Genomic DNA, 15885 nt, shown 5'->3' with positions numbered 1-15885 from the left:
TATCCTTGGTAGACAAATATCCAAACAACAACTAAAAGACAGTTGCTGAAAGCTAGGTTTTAAAGATGTGTTACTGTTTTGAAGCTACAGATGCCTGTGCTGATTGTGTGTGGAGAATGATAAACAATATGTGTATCATTTTTAATAGCATTGTGTTGAGTAGTTCAAAATTCCAATGAAGTGTATCGTCATTTGTCATTTCATTTGATTTATGTTTTGTACGCTATTTTCGTGATGATTTCCACCCCGATTGGCACTAACACATTTTCACTGCTTGTGTGCAGATGACCCCTGCGTACCAAACAATCCGTGCCAGAATGGTGGGTTGTGTAATGCCAACAATGATGGGACATTTGGATGCACGTGCATTAATGGCTACTCTGGCACCATTTGTCAGATAGCACCAGGTAAGCGTCTTCTGTGATGTATGTAATTTAGCAGCAGTCCATAATGTTCTTTTTTGTTTGTTTGTTTGTTTGTTTGTTTGTTTTCATTTAACCCATTGAGGATGGGCTTATTTTGCCGCAATATGCATTTCACATAGACACCAGTCCAAGTGTACTGGACTAGTCTTCAACAGGTTTAAGACACTGGCCATACTTGCCTATGATTTTTGTTGTGGAAAAAGTTATGATATGATACGAGTTTCATGATTTATTTCCTGTAACTTCAGGGAAGATTAGAAAAATAGTGCCCTCTTACATCTTACATATTATCTGGTAGTCAAGGAGACTGTTGGGGTGCCACAGAAGACCTCACTGCCAGCTTCCTCCTTCCCTCCCTCTCCTCCGTGTCTCTTTGTGCCTCTCACAACATTTGGTCTGTCCAGTCTTGTAGTGTATTGTCTTCTCATCTCTTCTTTGGTCTTTCATAGTGCCCTCACCGGTGCAATAATGGTACTTAATGTTTTGTCTGATACAATATGGTCCATGCCAGGACAGTATTTGGATAACACTTATAGGATCAGCCAGTTGAATAGAATCTTTAAGTCAAAACACTTTGTAGAACATAATTTGATGTCATTTCTGCACTCCATTGCTGCTTTTGTTTTGTTTTGTTTGTTTTTGTCATGTGTTCATTCTGGTTGTTTGTTTCCATTTAACCAAAGATCCATGCAACTCCCTTCCCTGCACCAATGGTGGGACATGTAACCGCCTTGGGACATCAACCAGCTACGAATGCACCTGTCCCCTAGGATACAGCGGGCAGCGCTGCCAGGATCTCGGTGAGTGAGAAGTGTGTGAGGCTTAACAGAGTCTGCCAAGAGATGGTCAGCTTAAAGGGATGGTATAGTTTTGGTTGAGATGAGGATTCAGGTTTTGACTTTGTCGTTAGATAATTAGAAAGCACTTGAATGAAATATTAAAGAGCCCCTCATTCCAAGGAGAATTAAAAGTTTATTTGATGAAAATCGGTTTTGAAATGGCAGAGATATCCATAAACGAAATGGCCCCAATAAATTAAGAGTACTTTGTTTTGCTTTGCTTTGGGTATCTCAGCCATTTCAAAACTGATTTTCATTAAATGAACTTTTAATCCCCCTTAGTATTTTATGCTCTTCAATATTTTATCTGTAAAGTTGTTGCTAATTATCTTGCAAAATGTTAAAACCTGAATTCCCATCTCAACCAAAACTATACTGTCCCTTTATCTAGTCACTTTGACTCAATGTGCAAGAGAGGCTAAGCATTACCTCATCAACAAATGGTTTGGATATTTAGAGAGCATGTCTGTGTGCATGTGTGTGTGTGTGTGTGTTTGTCTGTCTGTCTGTGTCATTGTGTCTGTGAGGTTCAAGTTATCTATAATATTTGAAGTTAAGAGATTGTCAGCTTTGTTTGGAAAGCTTGATCACAAGTAACTGATCACACAAGATTTTTAAAACCCCTGCACCGTACTGTACGTGGGGGCAATTAATGGCATGAACATTTTTATTTATGATAGAAGATGACCACAGTTAGAAAAAATGGGTTAACTGCCTTCGGCAGCCATCATTATGGATAACTCACACTGTAGATTAATGATCATAAATGGACACATACACACATTTGCACAAGTGCAAAGAATGATACAATAATGTGAAGGCAGTCAGAGAAGTCTCTCAGTAAAGGTCTAACTTCAGTCAGGAGTCCATTGCCCACAAATTGTCCAATTATTTCCCAACTCCTCTCCCACCAGCAATCTTTTGTTTTCTGTTCTTTTTGAAAGATTTGTTTGAGTTACAAAGACTGACTTGTACAGTGTATTTCACTCTCTGACCTGACATGATTCAGACCGTTGTGTACGGGACAGTCCATGCCTCAACGGAGCTCAGTGTCTGCCCAATATCCTACTCGGAACATACACTTGTCTGTGCTCATCAGGCTTTAAGGGGCCGGAATGTCAATTTGCTGGTGAGTTATCATGTGTAGACCAACCTCACTGCGGTAATTAACATAACCAACTCCACCAATCTTCACTACTCAGACCCACTCAGACCCCACCCCGTTAACTTTTTATGTGCCATGTTGTAAACCCCTGTGTGTAACGTTATTTTGAGACAACAGTGTAATCCTGCTTTGGAAAAACGTTTTGTTTTTCAAATCTATGTGACTTTTATAGATTTTTGTTACCCTGGACGTGTAATAAACAAAGTTGTAGAGAAAATGCCAAGCTCTGCTTCAATGTAAATTGTACTACAAATCTATGATTACTTTTCTTTCAGATGACCAGTACCTACATTATTGCAAAGGCATGAATTTGCACACAAAACAGTGACAGAAATGTAGAATTTACTCACAGATCAAGAAGGGAATACCCCAATCCCCATGCAAAATGCATGCTATGTGTGGCAGGAGTAGAAACGCTTTCATCGTACTGCAGCATTTGGCAATTTATTGATCGATTTGGGCGGGTTTGTGTGTTTCAGCAGAATATGCAAAGTTGGCATGCTGTCGACTGAGTTGGGCATGCAAACATGGTCCATAGGGGTGCAAGCCAAGCTTTATTCTTGGTACCAGTCCTCCAGGTTTTGCAAAATTATATTGGTAATACGTCTTGTTTGTCAATGTCTGTGATGTCTAGAAGTATTGTCAGTGTCAAGCCACATGTTTCTGTGTCACTGATGATAAATCATGGACTGCTTCTATCGTGATGCTCCCCAACTCAAGAATAATTTTTTTCCTGCTGGGGTTTTGTTTAGTAACATCCATGCACTGTATTGATGTCTCTTATATTCATGCTTTAAAATTTTGAGAAGTTGTCATGTAATAAGATAATCAACAATCATTTGTAAGTGCTTCTTCACCCAAGTACACATAATGTAGTAGGAGAAATAATTAACATAAAAGAGGGATGCTGAGACGTAAATTGCCCACTTTCATCTTTATTCACAGTGCACCCTGTTGTCATTTTTTTTTATCAGGACTCTTTTGCATACATCAGGCTGTCAGAGTATTGATTGCTTAAAGTCATTGGCAGTAGTGTTTTCATTAATAGATTCAAAGTTTCTAAAATCGGTTGAATTAGAGAGAATGTTGGTGGAAAAAGCAATCAGTTGAATAGTTAGTCTTGTCTCTGTCAACAGTATTATGTTTTGATAAAAAGCCTTGAATTTGGGGCTTGTCTGGATAGAACTGTGTAATATGTCTAACACCCTCTACACTTTATGGCAGAATGCACACAAAAAGGAGTGTAAGAAAATAGTGTCAAACTGGCGTCAAGTTTGGTCCAACTCCAACACCTCCATAGGTGGTCCATGATACCTGACACAGGGCCAGCCTTTGACCCGAGTACTGGAGTGAAAGCAAAATAATTCGGCAAGCTACTTGCGTCTTTGTCTAGTATTGTCAAGTTTTCACACCATTCATGATCATGTCTGTGCTCTATGTTCATCCACTCACTTACAACCATACAACGTCAATTCAGAGTGGCAAGCTTATGAATATTTGTGCTTGCGTATGTTCGGACTCATTCATGTGTTGGAAAGTGGGGAAGCACCCAAGCTGTCCACAAAGAGTTCATTCATGGTGAATAAACGAGGCTCGTCTTCATGTACATAATTTGTGCAGTTTCAAGGATACTTTTCTCTTACAAATTCCAACACGTAAAACAAAAGTAATATTGGGAGACAGAGCATTTGCCTGTGCAGCTCCCAAACTCTGGAATGACCTACCATTAGAAGTCAGGTACATGTAATTCCCAACTGTAGTAGTCTTTAAATCACGACTCAAAACACACCTTTTCATTTAACTGTTCATTATCATCAAGCACATCAGAAGCTTTTGCAGCGCAGAAGAATTTATGTCTATAGGTTTTGCGCTTTATAAATTGATATTATTATTATCATTATTATCTATCTCCCTCTCCCCCACCCCGTCCTCCTGTCCCCGTTCTCGCCCAACAGACAGCTGCTTCCCAAACCCCTGCCTCAACCAGGGTGCATGCTTCTCGGATGAGTTCGGCCAGACCTTTACTTGTACCTGTCAGCCAGGTTTTCAGGGTACCCTTTGTGAACAGCAGAGTAAGTATTACTGTATAAGATGATAATTTTGCGAGGGTTTAATTTTCACGAATTTCGTGGATCACTGTTGGACCGCGAATTTAACAACACGTGAAACTGTCACCATGCGCTAGGGTAATAGTGGATTTATGTTTAATAGCATTGGCGTCCATTCGTGAAAACAACATCTTTCAAAAATGTCTGTAATCTCCTCTTTCAAGAAAATATCTGTATGTGAAAATAACAGCTTGTAATGCAGTAAAGTGCATCTGTTAGGGCTCCAAGAAACAATAATGCAAACTTTGATTCTTTATCTTTTTAATCATACAGTATACTAACCCTCAGACTCACAAGACATTATGTTGGATTTTCAGATTTTAATGAGCATATTGTGGCCTGTATTTGGTAATGATTTATTGTATCAAGTGTATTGTCGCAATATTTAATCTGCCAAAGGAAATTAGAAAAAATATCAGTGTATTTGAAGTTTTGGGATGAATTCCTCTCCCAGCTCTCCTTATATTTGTAAATCTGTCACAATTTTGATGAATGCTGAAAAACCAGAAGCATTTTCAGCATGAAACTTTTGCAAATTGCCACCGGCAGTCAATGCAATCTGTAGACATAAAATAGTCTTGCATGTGTTTGACTTTTGCAAATCTTGGCTCTTCACATAATTTGCAGAAGTCGTTAATGCATGTGAAAATTTCTGGTTATACAGTACATTGCTGGATATCATGTATACAGACAATTCTATTCAAATTGTTAATGCTGTACAATTAAAGTCAACCAAGACTTCACTATGATTTATGATAGATACCATAGAAATTGGTTAAAGTGCAAATAATATGTTACCCCCTGTAAGAGTATTTCTTTAATAGTTATTGAAATTGTTGTGTCAGAACAGGAGAATGCACTCAATTGTCCTTTGTCGGCCAACATTCATGAACTTTGCCACATGATTGCACGCTTTTCCCATAGACCTGTGCTTCCAGTCCCCATGTCAAAACGGAGGAACCTGCTTGCAGCTGTCGGGCACCACCAGAACGTGCGCATGTCTATCTCAGTTCAGTGGTGATGTCTGCCAGTACAACAGTGAGTAAATCACATAACCCTCATCACCACATTCAATTCTCTCATAGAGGATTCATTTTCATTTTTCCATTCTGAATCTTGGGCTTGTATGCAATATTTGTGTGAACCTTTAACGTACATATGTACATGTTACCTGTCTTGTATATGCTACTGTTCTGTCCGTTTGAAACTGCTTCTGACATATGACATGGGTCATGAATGCAAAAGAATTGTAATATTTGTATGTGTTTGTGTGTTTTGTTTGTGTTTTTTTTTTTCGGAGGGGGGGGGGGGGGTACTGTGCCAGCTATCACACAGGCTATACAAATACATGCTACAGTCTGTATTGCATCACAGTACTTTGTGCTTTGGTGTGAAATGCATGGTGGTATTGTAACGATAAAAGATATATAGATGTGATGCATGTGTCAAATGTGTGGGACAGTGAAGTTTCCATTACAATGAGACCGAAAGGAGAAAAAGAATAGAAAGAAAGGATTTTTGAAAAACATGTGTAACGTAGAGCTCCCAAAATGTAAACCGTTTCTCTTTTTTTTTTCTTTTTTTTTTTTTTGGGGGGGGGGAGGGGAGAGGTGAAGGTGTCAAATAACAAATATTTCACCATTGTTTTCACATTTCAAAAAGTGTTTCTAAGACCATTTAAAGTGAATATGAACAAGGAATTGATAAAATCTTCTCAGGAGATATACAAGGTGCTTGTTTCTTACTTTTTTTCTGCCTAAGATCCTTGTGTATCTCAACCCTGCCTTAATGGAGGCATCTGTGCTACCTCCAGCGATGGGCTCTCTTACTCCTGTAACTGTGACGAGTCCCGCTGGGTGGGATCCAACTGTCAAACTGCAGGTAGGCTGCTCCAACATCACTATGCATCAGTCTATCCTTACCATCTACAGTTTGGTCGTTTTGTACTGTGTACTCGTACAGGAGCAAATGCATTTTGGGAAATATGTGTTTGTTTTGTCTTAAGTACTGTACTTGCTTTTTCTACCATCATTGTGATGTCAAAGTTTCAAAGGATATGCATAACTTCATAAATTTTTGTTTGCGTGAGAATGGCACAATTCTTTTATTTCTGCATGGAGTGGATTGACTATACTGTGTATTCACTATTTGCAATCTTGGATCTGACTCTGCACAAGTATTACAAAACTAATGAGGATAATGATAAAAACTTTTTGCGTGAGTTTTGATAGTAATGATTGGTATCAATGTGAATTTGGAGTAGAGTATGCCCAGAGCATTAGAACTATAGTGGTAATGATTAATGCTGTATCATTTCTCTGGCAATCATGATAAGAAAGCCAACATTTGAGTTGAAATATTTCAATAATAGATATGCTAAACTGAGTGTAAAGGAAATCATGTGATATATCTGCAACATTATGATAAAAATGGTGAATTTGAAAATGATGGAGAAAATGACAAGTGAAGATGATGTGGTTGAAAGTGAAGATAGTTGTGGTAGTGGGCATCCCTCCTTCTGTCCTTAGTCTGTCACCACATTCTCCTTCTATCCACTTCCCAGTTGTCTGCCTTGCGTTGCCGTGCCGCAATGGTGGAGTTTGCTCACCGACTGCGGATGCCCTCAGTTTCACTTGCCAGTGTCCATCTGGGTTTTCAGGTCCTACCTGCACTGTCAGAGGTGAGAGGCAAGCCTGAAGAAAGCCACCATTAAACCAGTATTACCTGGAGATTTTCCTTTCTCTTTTTATTCATTTTGCATCATTAATCTTTACTCTCTGAAAAGTACTGGAAGCAGTTATTGTCACAGTTTTGTTTTCATGGATTAAACAACTTCTTTATTATTTCATGAAGGTGAAATTTTACAGAAATGAAATGATAAAGGAAACTTGTGAACAAGGCAAAGAAATGCATTTTCATGCATAGTGCTTCCACCCACAACCTACACAACACACACTCACACACCCATATGCAAGGACAGTAGTAGGTGGTTTTTTTTTTTTTTTTTTTTTTTTTTTTTCCAAAGGGGCAGTTTAGGGGCTGCAAAGCTTAAGTCCGTCCCATCCAGTTATACTTGCAGGACATTCTCGGAAATGCAAATATCATAACAGAAGAGATATATTTGAAATTCTCTGGTTTTGTCTGGTTACTCTTGCAAATAGGCTCAGCGACATAGAAATGTATTATCAGCTTGTACTTAAACACAGGTTTGAATGACATACATTGTTTTTATTTTTCTAAGTTCATTGCCATTCTTTCAATTTTAAGCTGAGGCCACATATGCATACTTTGAAGCTGTAGTAGTAGGTCTCTTTTCTTCTTGTTATTTTTTTAAAAATATATTTTAGCGTGTGTATATGTGTTTGCGCAACTGCACCATGAAAATTTTCTGGATTCTCTGCTATCCACAAACAGAGGTATGCGACCCCAATCCCTGTGCTAATGGGGGCACCTGTGTTGCCAGTGGAAACACATTCCAGTGCATCTGCCTGTCGTCATTCTTGGGTCCACAGTGTCAGACGCCAGGTATAATCAAATTATGTGTGCTTGTTACAGGGATGGTACAGTATTGGTGGAGATGAGAATTGGGCTTTTAACTTTTTGCAAGATACCAAGAAAAACTTATGAAATAGTACAGAGCATACCATTTTAAGAGGAATTCAAAGTTTATTTGATGAAAGTCTGGTTTGGAATGACTGAAACATCCAAAACAAAGTAAACCAAAGTGATCATAATAAAAGGTGGGTCCCACACTTTATAAGAATCGCTCTGTTTTGGATATCTCAGCTATTTCATCAAATAAATGTTGAATTCCTCATGGAATTACATGCTCTTTCATATTTCATGAGAGGTTTCTCTTTATTTCACCAAAAAATGTTAGAAACCTGAAATAAGGTCTCAACCAAAACTATACGATCCCTTTAACCCATTCCATACTGAATTCTACAATCCCCGTAGACTTAATACACATGTCACCAGATTCCCGTAGGGACCGGGTTAATATCACCTTTAGAGGCTTTGTTTAATTAGTTTGAAAAATCTGAGCTGCATGGTCCTACAATCTACCATAGTCTTGTGTATGTAGAAATGAAGCTGAGAAAATGAGAAATTAGGGATTGTTAATTGTTAATGATTGTTAATGATTAGAGGAGACTTAAAAAAAAGTTAGAATCTGTGAGTGACTGGATTTGCTGCCATACACAACTTTTTCCAAAAACATTAGTGTCATAAAATAGCACTGTCAGAGTAAACTATTTCAGAAATGGTTTAACACTAAGTGAAAATTTAAGGAACTAGGGCCCTACCCTGGGATTTGACTCCCCTGTAAGCAGTAGGGAATGTGAGTTCTGTCTTTTTCACTTGGTGTTCAGAATCATACAGACCAAGCATACAGTCTTTTTCATAGAGAGTAGCAGCAAAACGAAAAACCTCTGTTACTCCTTAAATAGTTTCACATCTCATGCAAGTCACTCCACAGCTTTAAATGTTTGAGGTGAGGAGTCGTCTAAGTGCAAGTCCAGTTCACCATTATTTCGAATCAAATGTGTGAGTATGTCTGCATCCTGTACATGCAAATACAGAATTTGCAGCAATTTTGATGCATCTCATGGCTGTCTGTCCCATCATGTAGATCCCTGCCAACAGAATCCCTGCCAGAACTCGGGCACCTGCACGGCCACCTCGCAGGGCCTCGATTTCAGTTGCCAGTGCCCCCCATCGTTCACGGGGCCCACCTGCTCATTCCAGGGTGAGTGAAGAAATGAGTTCAGAAATGTATGTATACGTACGTGTGACCGTGAGAGAAAGAGAATCAGGCTTGGTAGATGATAACCAGGTGAGAGAAAACTTGCTGAACAACTTGTACAAAGACATGCCACTGTGTAGATTCGAAGACATGGAGCCAGGGGTCACTGTGATATGTGTGTAAATTCCTGTATACATGTTGATTTGTCAATCAATGGCTTTGCTATGTGCGAGGAAATGAATGAATCTAAGCATGTATGAATGACTGAATAAATGAATGGAGCAGATACAGGGGACAATTGATGGAATGATTGATGAATTGAGAAGGTTATCAAATGAATCAAGTTCAGAAGTAATGAAATTTGTCTGTACAGCACAGGAATGGAATACTTTGGTAACATTTAGAATAGGGAAATATATTGTCATACAAAGGTGATAGCAATACATTTGTATATTATAAGATAGCATTAAGAGTTGATATCAAAGAGATACATGAATATTGCTGATTGTAATTGTACTGCTATTACTACTAGCTTTTACTGCTCCTTGCATTTTACAAGTGCGTGAAAAAAATAAGAAAATCCCTGACATGTTGAATGCAGCATTGCCACTTCCTTTTCATAACTTTTTTACCTCTGCCAAGGGAGGAGGTTATGTTTTCATTACCATATGTTTGTTTTTTTGTCGGTGTTCAAAATAACTTAAAAAGGAAAGGTTGAGGATGACACAAGTAATAGATGATTAAATTTTTGTAGTGATCTGGGAATTTTTAGGGAATTGTGAAGGATTTTAAAAATATTTTGGCAGGTAGGGTCAATGAACTTGGGAGTTAAGACTGCATATTTGAGGTTTGCATGCACGCACTAAAGTTGGCTCTAGTTTCTGCTAAGGCGAGGCAAGCTGCGCAACTGGAAGTTTATGACGTAACAAAAGGCTTCTATATTGGGAAATCGGGCAATTTTCAGCACGCATACATATGGACGGAAATCACTGATCTGTATGGAAGAACAAGATCAGGGGTGGAAATGAGCTGCTTGGTGGATGTGTGCGCTCTCATAGTGCTTCTCTAGTTACAATTTAAATTATTTGAATCCTAATAAGATAAGATTGTAATGTTGAGACACCATCCAGACATCACCTTCTCCCCCAACTCACCTCTCTCATTCAAGATGGCTGCTCCCTGAACCCATGCCAAAATGGAGGAATCTGCCAAGCTCTCGACGTCTTTGGCAACTTCGTGTGCAACTGTGCTCCAGGCTATTCCGGCACAACTTGCACAGATTTTGGTACGTTGGCGCCTTTGAGCCGCTTCCATGTAGTCTTTTTGCCTTCTTTCTATTTTTCTATTAGTGTCGTCGTTTTCGTTGCAGTTGCCATTTCATCACTATATGTGTAACATTTTGTGTTACTCTAAATATATGGCATTTATTCTTCACAATGTATAGACATCATGTACCATTTTTTTTTGTATGCCTCACTTTAAAATGCAATACTGCAGTGAGTAAATTAAAAACATATTTTACAGATTAAAGAATTATGCAGCATTTCTTGAAGTTATGTTTGTACATAAGGAACATCATGTTGGGACTCTTGACTTTATGTTTAAGGGAAAAATAATGCATACTGTGTCCAAGTTCCAAATTACCAGTGTTTCAGTTTTCTTTTGGGATATTTTCTTTCTCTCAAGCAATTTTTCATAGCGCTGTGCTACAGGTATTCAGCCCCTTCAGAAATGTGTTACACGTGTATTTAGGGACATTGTAGTACACCATGTAGGTACAATCAATTCTTTCCGAAGACTTTTTGTTTCAGGGTTACGAAAAGGTAATGATTACATCAATTCTATCACAACATGAGGGAGATAAACTTGGTGTCTATTGTTACTGACATTTTGTTATTGTTTGCTATTTTTATGTTAAGACCCCTGTGGCCAAGCACCGTGTCTGAATGGAGGACAGTGTATCACTGATCCATCTGAACCAGGCGGCTACCGATGTATCTGTACATCCACCTTCATTGGAACAAACTGCGGTTTCTTTGGTATGTTGCATAAGTTTTTTTTTGCAGTCCTGTTGGTGATGATCATCTGCAGAACTTGATTGCAGGTCTTGTTTCTTGAAATATTAGAATTTGTTACTTTAGATATTGTTCTTAGGGTTGTGCATGCTTTTCCTTCACCCTCTATTGTATGTTCAAAGTGATAATTTTCTTTATATGTCGTATTTGTTCATTATTTTCAGATGGTCATTGATATATCTAATCTTGTAGGCTTTGTTGATACTGTGCTCAGTCTGTGTTATACTTGAAAAATGTTGGGAATGTGGATATAGAGTAAGACAATGAGCATTCAAATAGTTTTTAACAATGATGAGAAATTTAGTGAATAGTTAGCATTTTAATACAAGGAAGATATATATATTTCTCTTCTCCAGCTTAGGCTTGTTCTGGGTTTTTGTACTTGCTTTCTCATAGATGCAATTGACAGAGAATTAGATTAGAGATACTGTAAAAGCTCTCTGTTTTACAGACTTTAACTGCTAATACAGTCTCTTAGCCATATTACCTTTCTGAACGTCATTACAAATGCTTGTGCAAATAGTGAACACAATGATAAAAGTGAGAGCACACTCTATAAAATCCTTTGTGAAGTTTAATAACGAGTCGATGTAATTTAAAAAAACAAAAAAACAAAGAAAACATTAAGACTAGTTCTGCATCGATAGTTATTAATGTACACCACCATTCTATCTGAATGTGAAGAGGAAAATATGAACAAAAACAGTGATATCTGTGCTAAGACCACGGTCTTATGGACTTGTCATTATCCATGCTCATATGGATTGACTTTCCATTGTGGAAAATATATCACAAAGTTGAGTAAATGAATTTATTCCATTTCCTTTTGCAATTGTAAAAGTGCAATTACTTGCATATGATGGTGAAGTACACATGAAGCTTTCCAGAACAAGAGATGCCTGCAACTTGTTAGGCAGAACATTGTATAGTTATATTACTAACTACTGTAAGAGGCTGGCTCCATGGGTCTGTTCTTTATCCCTTGATTAACAATTGCTTAATGTAGCAGTTGACATTATAGTGCATGACCCAATATTTTCTGTTAGTTTGTAGATTTGTGATTTTGCTTCAATGCCTTTGATTCTTTGTGGCTGAGATGATTAAACCTAGTGTCCTTCCCTTCAAACGGTAGACCTGTGTAGCGCAGCTCCCTGCTATAACGGTGGCTCATGCACCCCGCATGACGACGGCAGCAGCTACGAGTGCTCCTGCACCGACCAGTTTGTCGGGGATCAGTGCCAGCTTCAGAGTAAGTTCGTGAACAGGAGGAAATATAGTGAAGACTGCCACCACGCCTCCATCGCTGTGTTGATGCTAACTATCCCTCGATCACTTCATCAATATTGCCTTTAATTGCCATATTTGTGTCGCCGAAGATTGTTGTTTTGTCTTCATTTTCGTTTTAACTCTCCATCAGCACAGTAGTTTATTGATATTTAAGATGCTAATTTCATTGATGTCGTGCATGTGTTTATAAATGTTATGTCACGTGTCTTTGTATTTTGTCTCCAAGTGTGTTGGAGGCGTAATTTCAGTTGCGACAACTGACAGCACAGTGTTTGTTTGCACCTGCACCTGTACCTACTGCTATTCTAATATGTATTTGCAACTGTCTGTTACCATATACATGCTTGTAAGCCAGCAAGTTCCACTAATTCTCCTAAAGATGGTCTTTTTAGTTTTCCTTTCTGGCCTGGTGAAATATAATATTACTTCTATTTTTGGTGTAGATACTAACAATCATCTGTAGATTTGGAGTTTGATTTTTTTTGTTGTTGTCTGTATTCACCATCATACATTGTACCTCATTTAATAACTCATCCTTGTCTTACTGATTCAGCCTTCTTTCTTACTGTAGTAATGCATGAATATTTTGTCATCTCTCTGTTTCATTATCTTGTATTGTATGATGAAATCAATGAATCGTGTGTACAATTACTACAATTAAACTTATACTTTTCAGTTGGCTTATGGTACAAAACACATGGTTTGTCATTGATCCGGCAGATATGATATATGATAATTGCAGGCAATGCATCTGTCTGATGAAATGTGCATTCATTTTGATGATAATCCTTTCTATCATTTCAAGAGCAATACAAATGCTGAGACAAAGAAAAAAAAAGTATCATGTGTTTAAAAACTCATATTGCACCATGGTCTTGAATAAAGATGAACATACATGTAGGTGGTCATGATTTTTACCATAGTGTTTATGATCTCTATCTGAATCTGAGTCAAAACACTCATATGCACTTTGTATGCATATGACATACATACTATGTGCTTGATGTTTGCAACCTTATTAATGCCACATTCACTTTTGCACTTTTTTTTTCCACATTGCATATTTCACAAGCCTTGATTCCTTTAAAAGTCACATAAACACATATTGCATTTCTTATATTTGTCATTTATATTTTGTATTGTGTTGTCATCTTTGTTAAACATGGCTGCAGCTGCAAACATATTATCCACGCATATCATTTGTTCAACACTTTTATTTTTAATCTTAACTTTCTTCTTTTTTTCTTACTGTCAGTATACTGTTTTTGCATATGTTTATGTTTACTTTTAATACATAGGCCTTATTCTAACTGACTTTGTGACCATACAGCCATACAAGATTTGTTTTTGTTTAAACAATTGGAAAATGATCACCCGGTATTGGTCTAAGCAAACTCTTTCATCACGTTGTAATGTCAGTATATGTGTCAGAGGCTGTATTCACTTGGCAATGTGCCTTCCTATTAACATTTTTATGTCTTTACATCTGATTCTGCAAGTGACTGAACATAACCAATGAAATCACTAGAATAATGGGAGTGTTTGATTGATTCATGCAATACGTATCTAGTGCTCACCAAGTGTTAATTCAATTTGATTCCTGTAGCAAAGACCAATATTACTCCACGACTTCCCAAAGTGCTATGGCATTATACTGCAATGCTCTAGTTAGAGGTAGAAATATGCCAGAACTCATCAGTGGCATTGATTATTCAAGGCTTTTCATTGTTTATGCCATTCAATGTGAGGTCCAAATTTAGAATCATGAATGCCAAGCTGAAAGGTGAATATTAGGAAGAACAAATATCAGCACTACACTCTTGGCAATGTGCCAAAGCAATGTTTATTCTTCTCATCTCCTATGTCCATCCTATACTTGTCTTTTTAGATCCGTGCAACCCCAGTCCGTGTTTGAATTCAGGAACTTGTAGCCAAGACACTTCGGTCAGTCCACCGACATTCAGCTGCACCTGTCCACCAGACTTCTCTGGACCGACATGTGCAATCAACTGTAAGTAGAGAAGAACCATGACCTCCTTTGTGAAGACAATAAAAATCGTGGAAGTTATTATCATCAGTTATCACAGAAATCATAATCATACTTACAGTATGATAGTACTAACAATTATAATTAATGACTATGATTATTACTATTGTAAATCCTTTTGGGCATAACAATACTGGCATCATCAATGCCCTATTTGGTGGAGCTTCCGCAGCTGTCCTGACCGTCTGTTTTCAGAAGTATAAAAATGAATAATTGGAAAGTGGAATAAATGATAATATAATGACTTTATGATCCTTGAGCCAATAAAGTTTGTTGATGTCACATCACTTTTCCTCACACTAGTGCTGGTTTGTCCCGACCCAAATGACTTCATGTGCACCAACGGCATCTGTATCGACTCGACGCAGCGCTGCAACAACATCCAGAACTGCGCGGACTTCACCGACGAGCTGAACTGCCCAGTGCCGTGCCTGAATGGCATGTTTGCCTGCACCACTATCCTCCAGTGTGTGTCGTCGTTTCTCGTCTGTGATGGGGTCGCCCACTGCCAAGACAGCAGTGATGAGGGACAAATCTGTGAGTTTCCTTTCGATTTTGTCTTTTGTTTCATAGTTATTAGTTCGCTAGAGTTCACATTTGTTTTTTTCTATCTCTCATTGCAAACATCAAGCACCACAAAGAGGATGAATAGAAGCAAAATGCACACAGACACACAAGCACAGCTCAGAAACACACATACACACAAAAACACAAACATATAAGTGCAACTCAAAAACAAACATACAAACAAACACACACATACACACACACACATACACACACACACACACACAAACGTGATAGACATTGACACACATTGAATGCCTGGTGATGTTATAGAGGAAACAGCTAGGCTATTTACCTCAGACATATCTCAATGTCTGACTCAATGTCTGATAGAGTTAATATTGTAATCCTGAAACCAAAAAAAAAGTTACGAACTCCAAAACTTTGGAGAGTAAGACATAAAGGCAACTCGGTTTGATCCTTGGTGTTGAACAACTTTCCATTCAGTTTGTGTACAAAAATTCATCAATATCAATTTTCTCCCATTTCTCCCTGGAAAAATTTTCTGCAGACCTGTTTTTGGTGTCTAATAACAGTAGTATAGATAAATTCTGTCTGCTCTCAAATATTTGAGAAAAGAAAATAGAATTAATAGAATTTTGTGTACCAAAGAAATGAGCTGCTCAAC

The 15885-nt window shown here is 38.0% G+C and overlaps 1 protein-coding gene across 1 annotated transcript in view; it reads left to right on the top strand.

Moving 5' to 3' along the window:
• LOC140228447 (cadherin-23-like) overlaps nucleotides 1-15885 on the top strand; it is a 145759-nt gene that overhangs the window by 21954 nt on the left and 107920 nt on the right. Inside the window, exons 18-31 of the mRNA XM_072308662.1 lie at nucleotides 285-407; nucleotides 1109-1225; nucleotides 2274-2393; nucleotides 4385-4501; nucleotides 5462-5575; nucleotides 6299-6418; nucleotides 7101-7217; nucleotides 7952-8062; nucleotides 9168-9284; nucleotides 10450-10566; nucleotides 11201-11320; nucleotides 12489-12605; nucleotides 14532-14654; nucleotides 14994-15227. Coding sequence (XP_072164763.1) covers nucleotides 285-407; nucleotides 1109-1225; nucleotides 2274-2393; nucleotides 4385-4501; nucleotides 5462-5575; nucleotides 6299-6418; nucleotides 7101-7217; nucleotides 7952-8062; nucleotides 9168-9284; nucleotides 10450-10566; nucleotides 11201-11320; nucleotides 12489-12605; nucleotides 14532-14654; nucleotides 14994-15227 — 1767 coding nt within the window. The remainder of the gene's footprint in view (nucleotides 1-284; nucleotides 408-1108; nucleotides 1226-2273; nucleotides 2394-4384; nucleotides 4502-5461; nucleotides 5576-6298; nucleotides 6419-7100; nucleotides 7218-7951; nucleotides 8063-9167; nucleotides 9285-10449; nucleotides 10567-11200; nucleotides 11321-12488; nucleotides 12606-14531; nucleotides 14655-14993; nucleotides 15228-15885) is intronic.

This window comes from Diadema setosum, chromosome 5 (assembly GCF_964275005.1).
Source record: "Diadema setosum chromosome 5, eeDiaSeto1, whole genome shotgun sequence".
Taxonomy (NCBI): Eukaryota; Metazoa; Echinodermata; class Echinoidea; order Diadematoida; family Diadematidae; genus Diadema; species Diadema setosum.
Note: the sequence above shows the minus strand (reverse complement) of the source record. Positions and strands in the feature narration are given on the sequence as shown.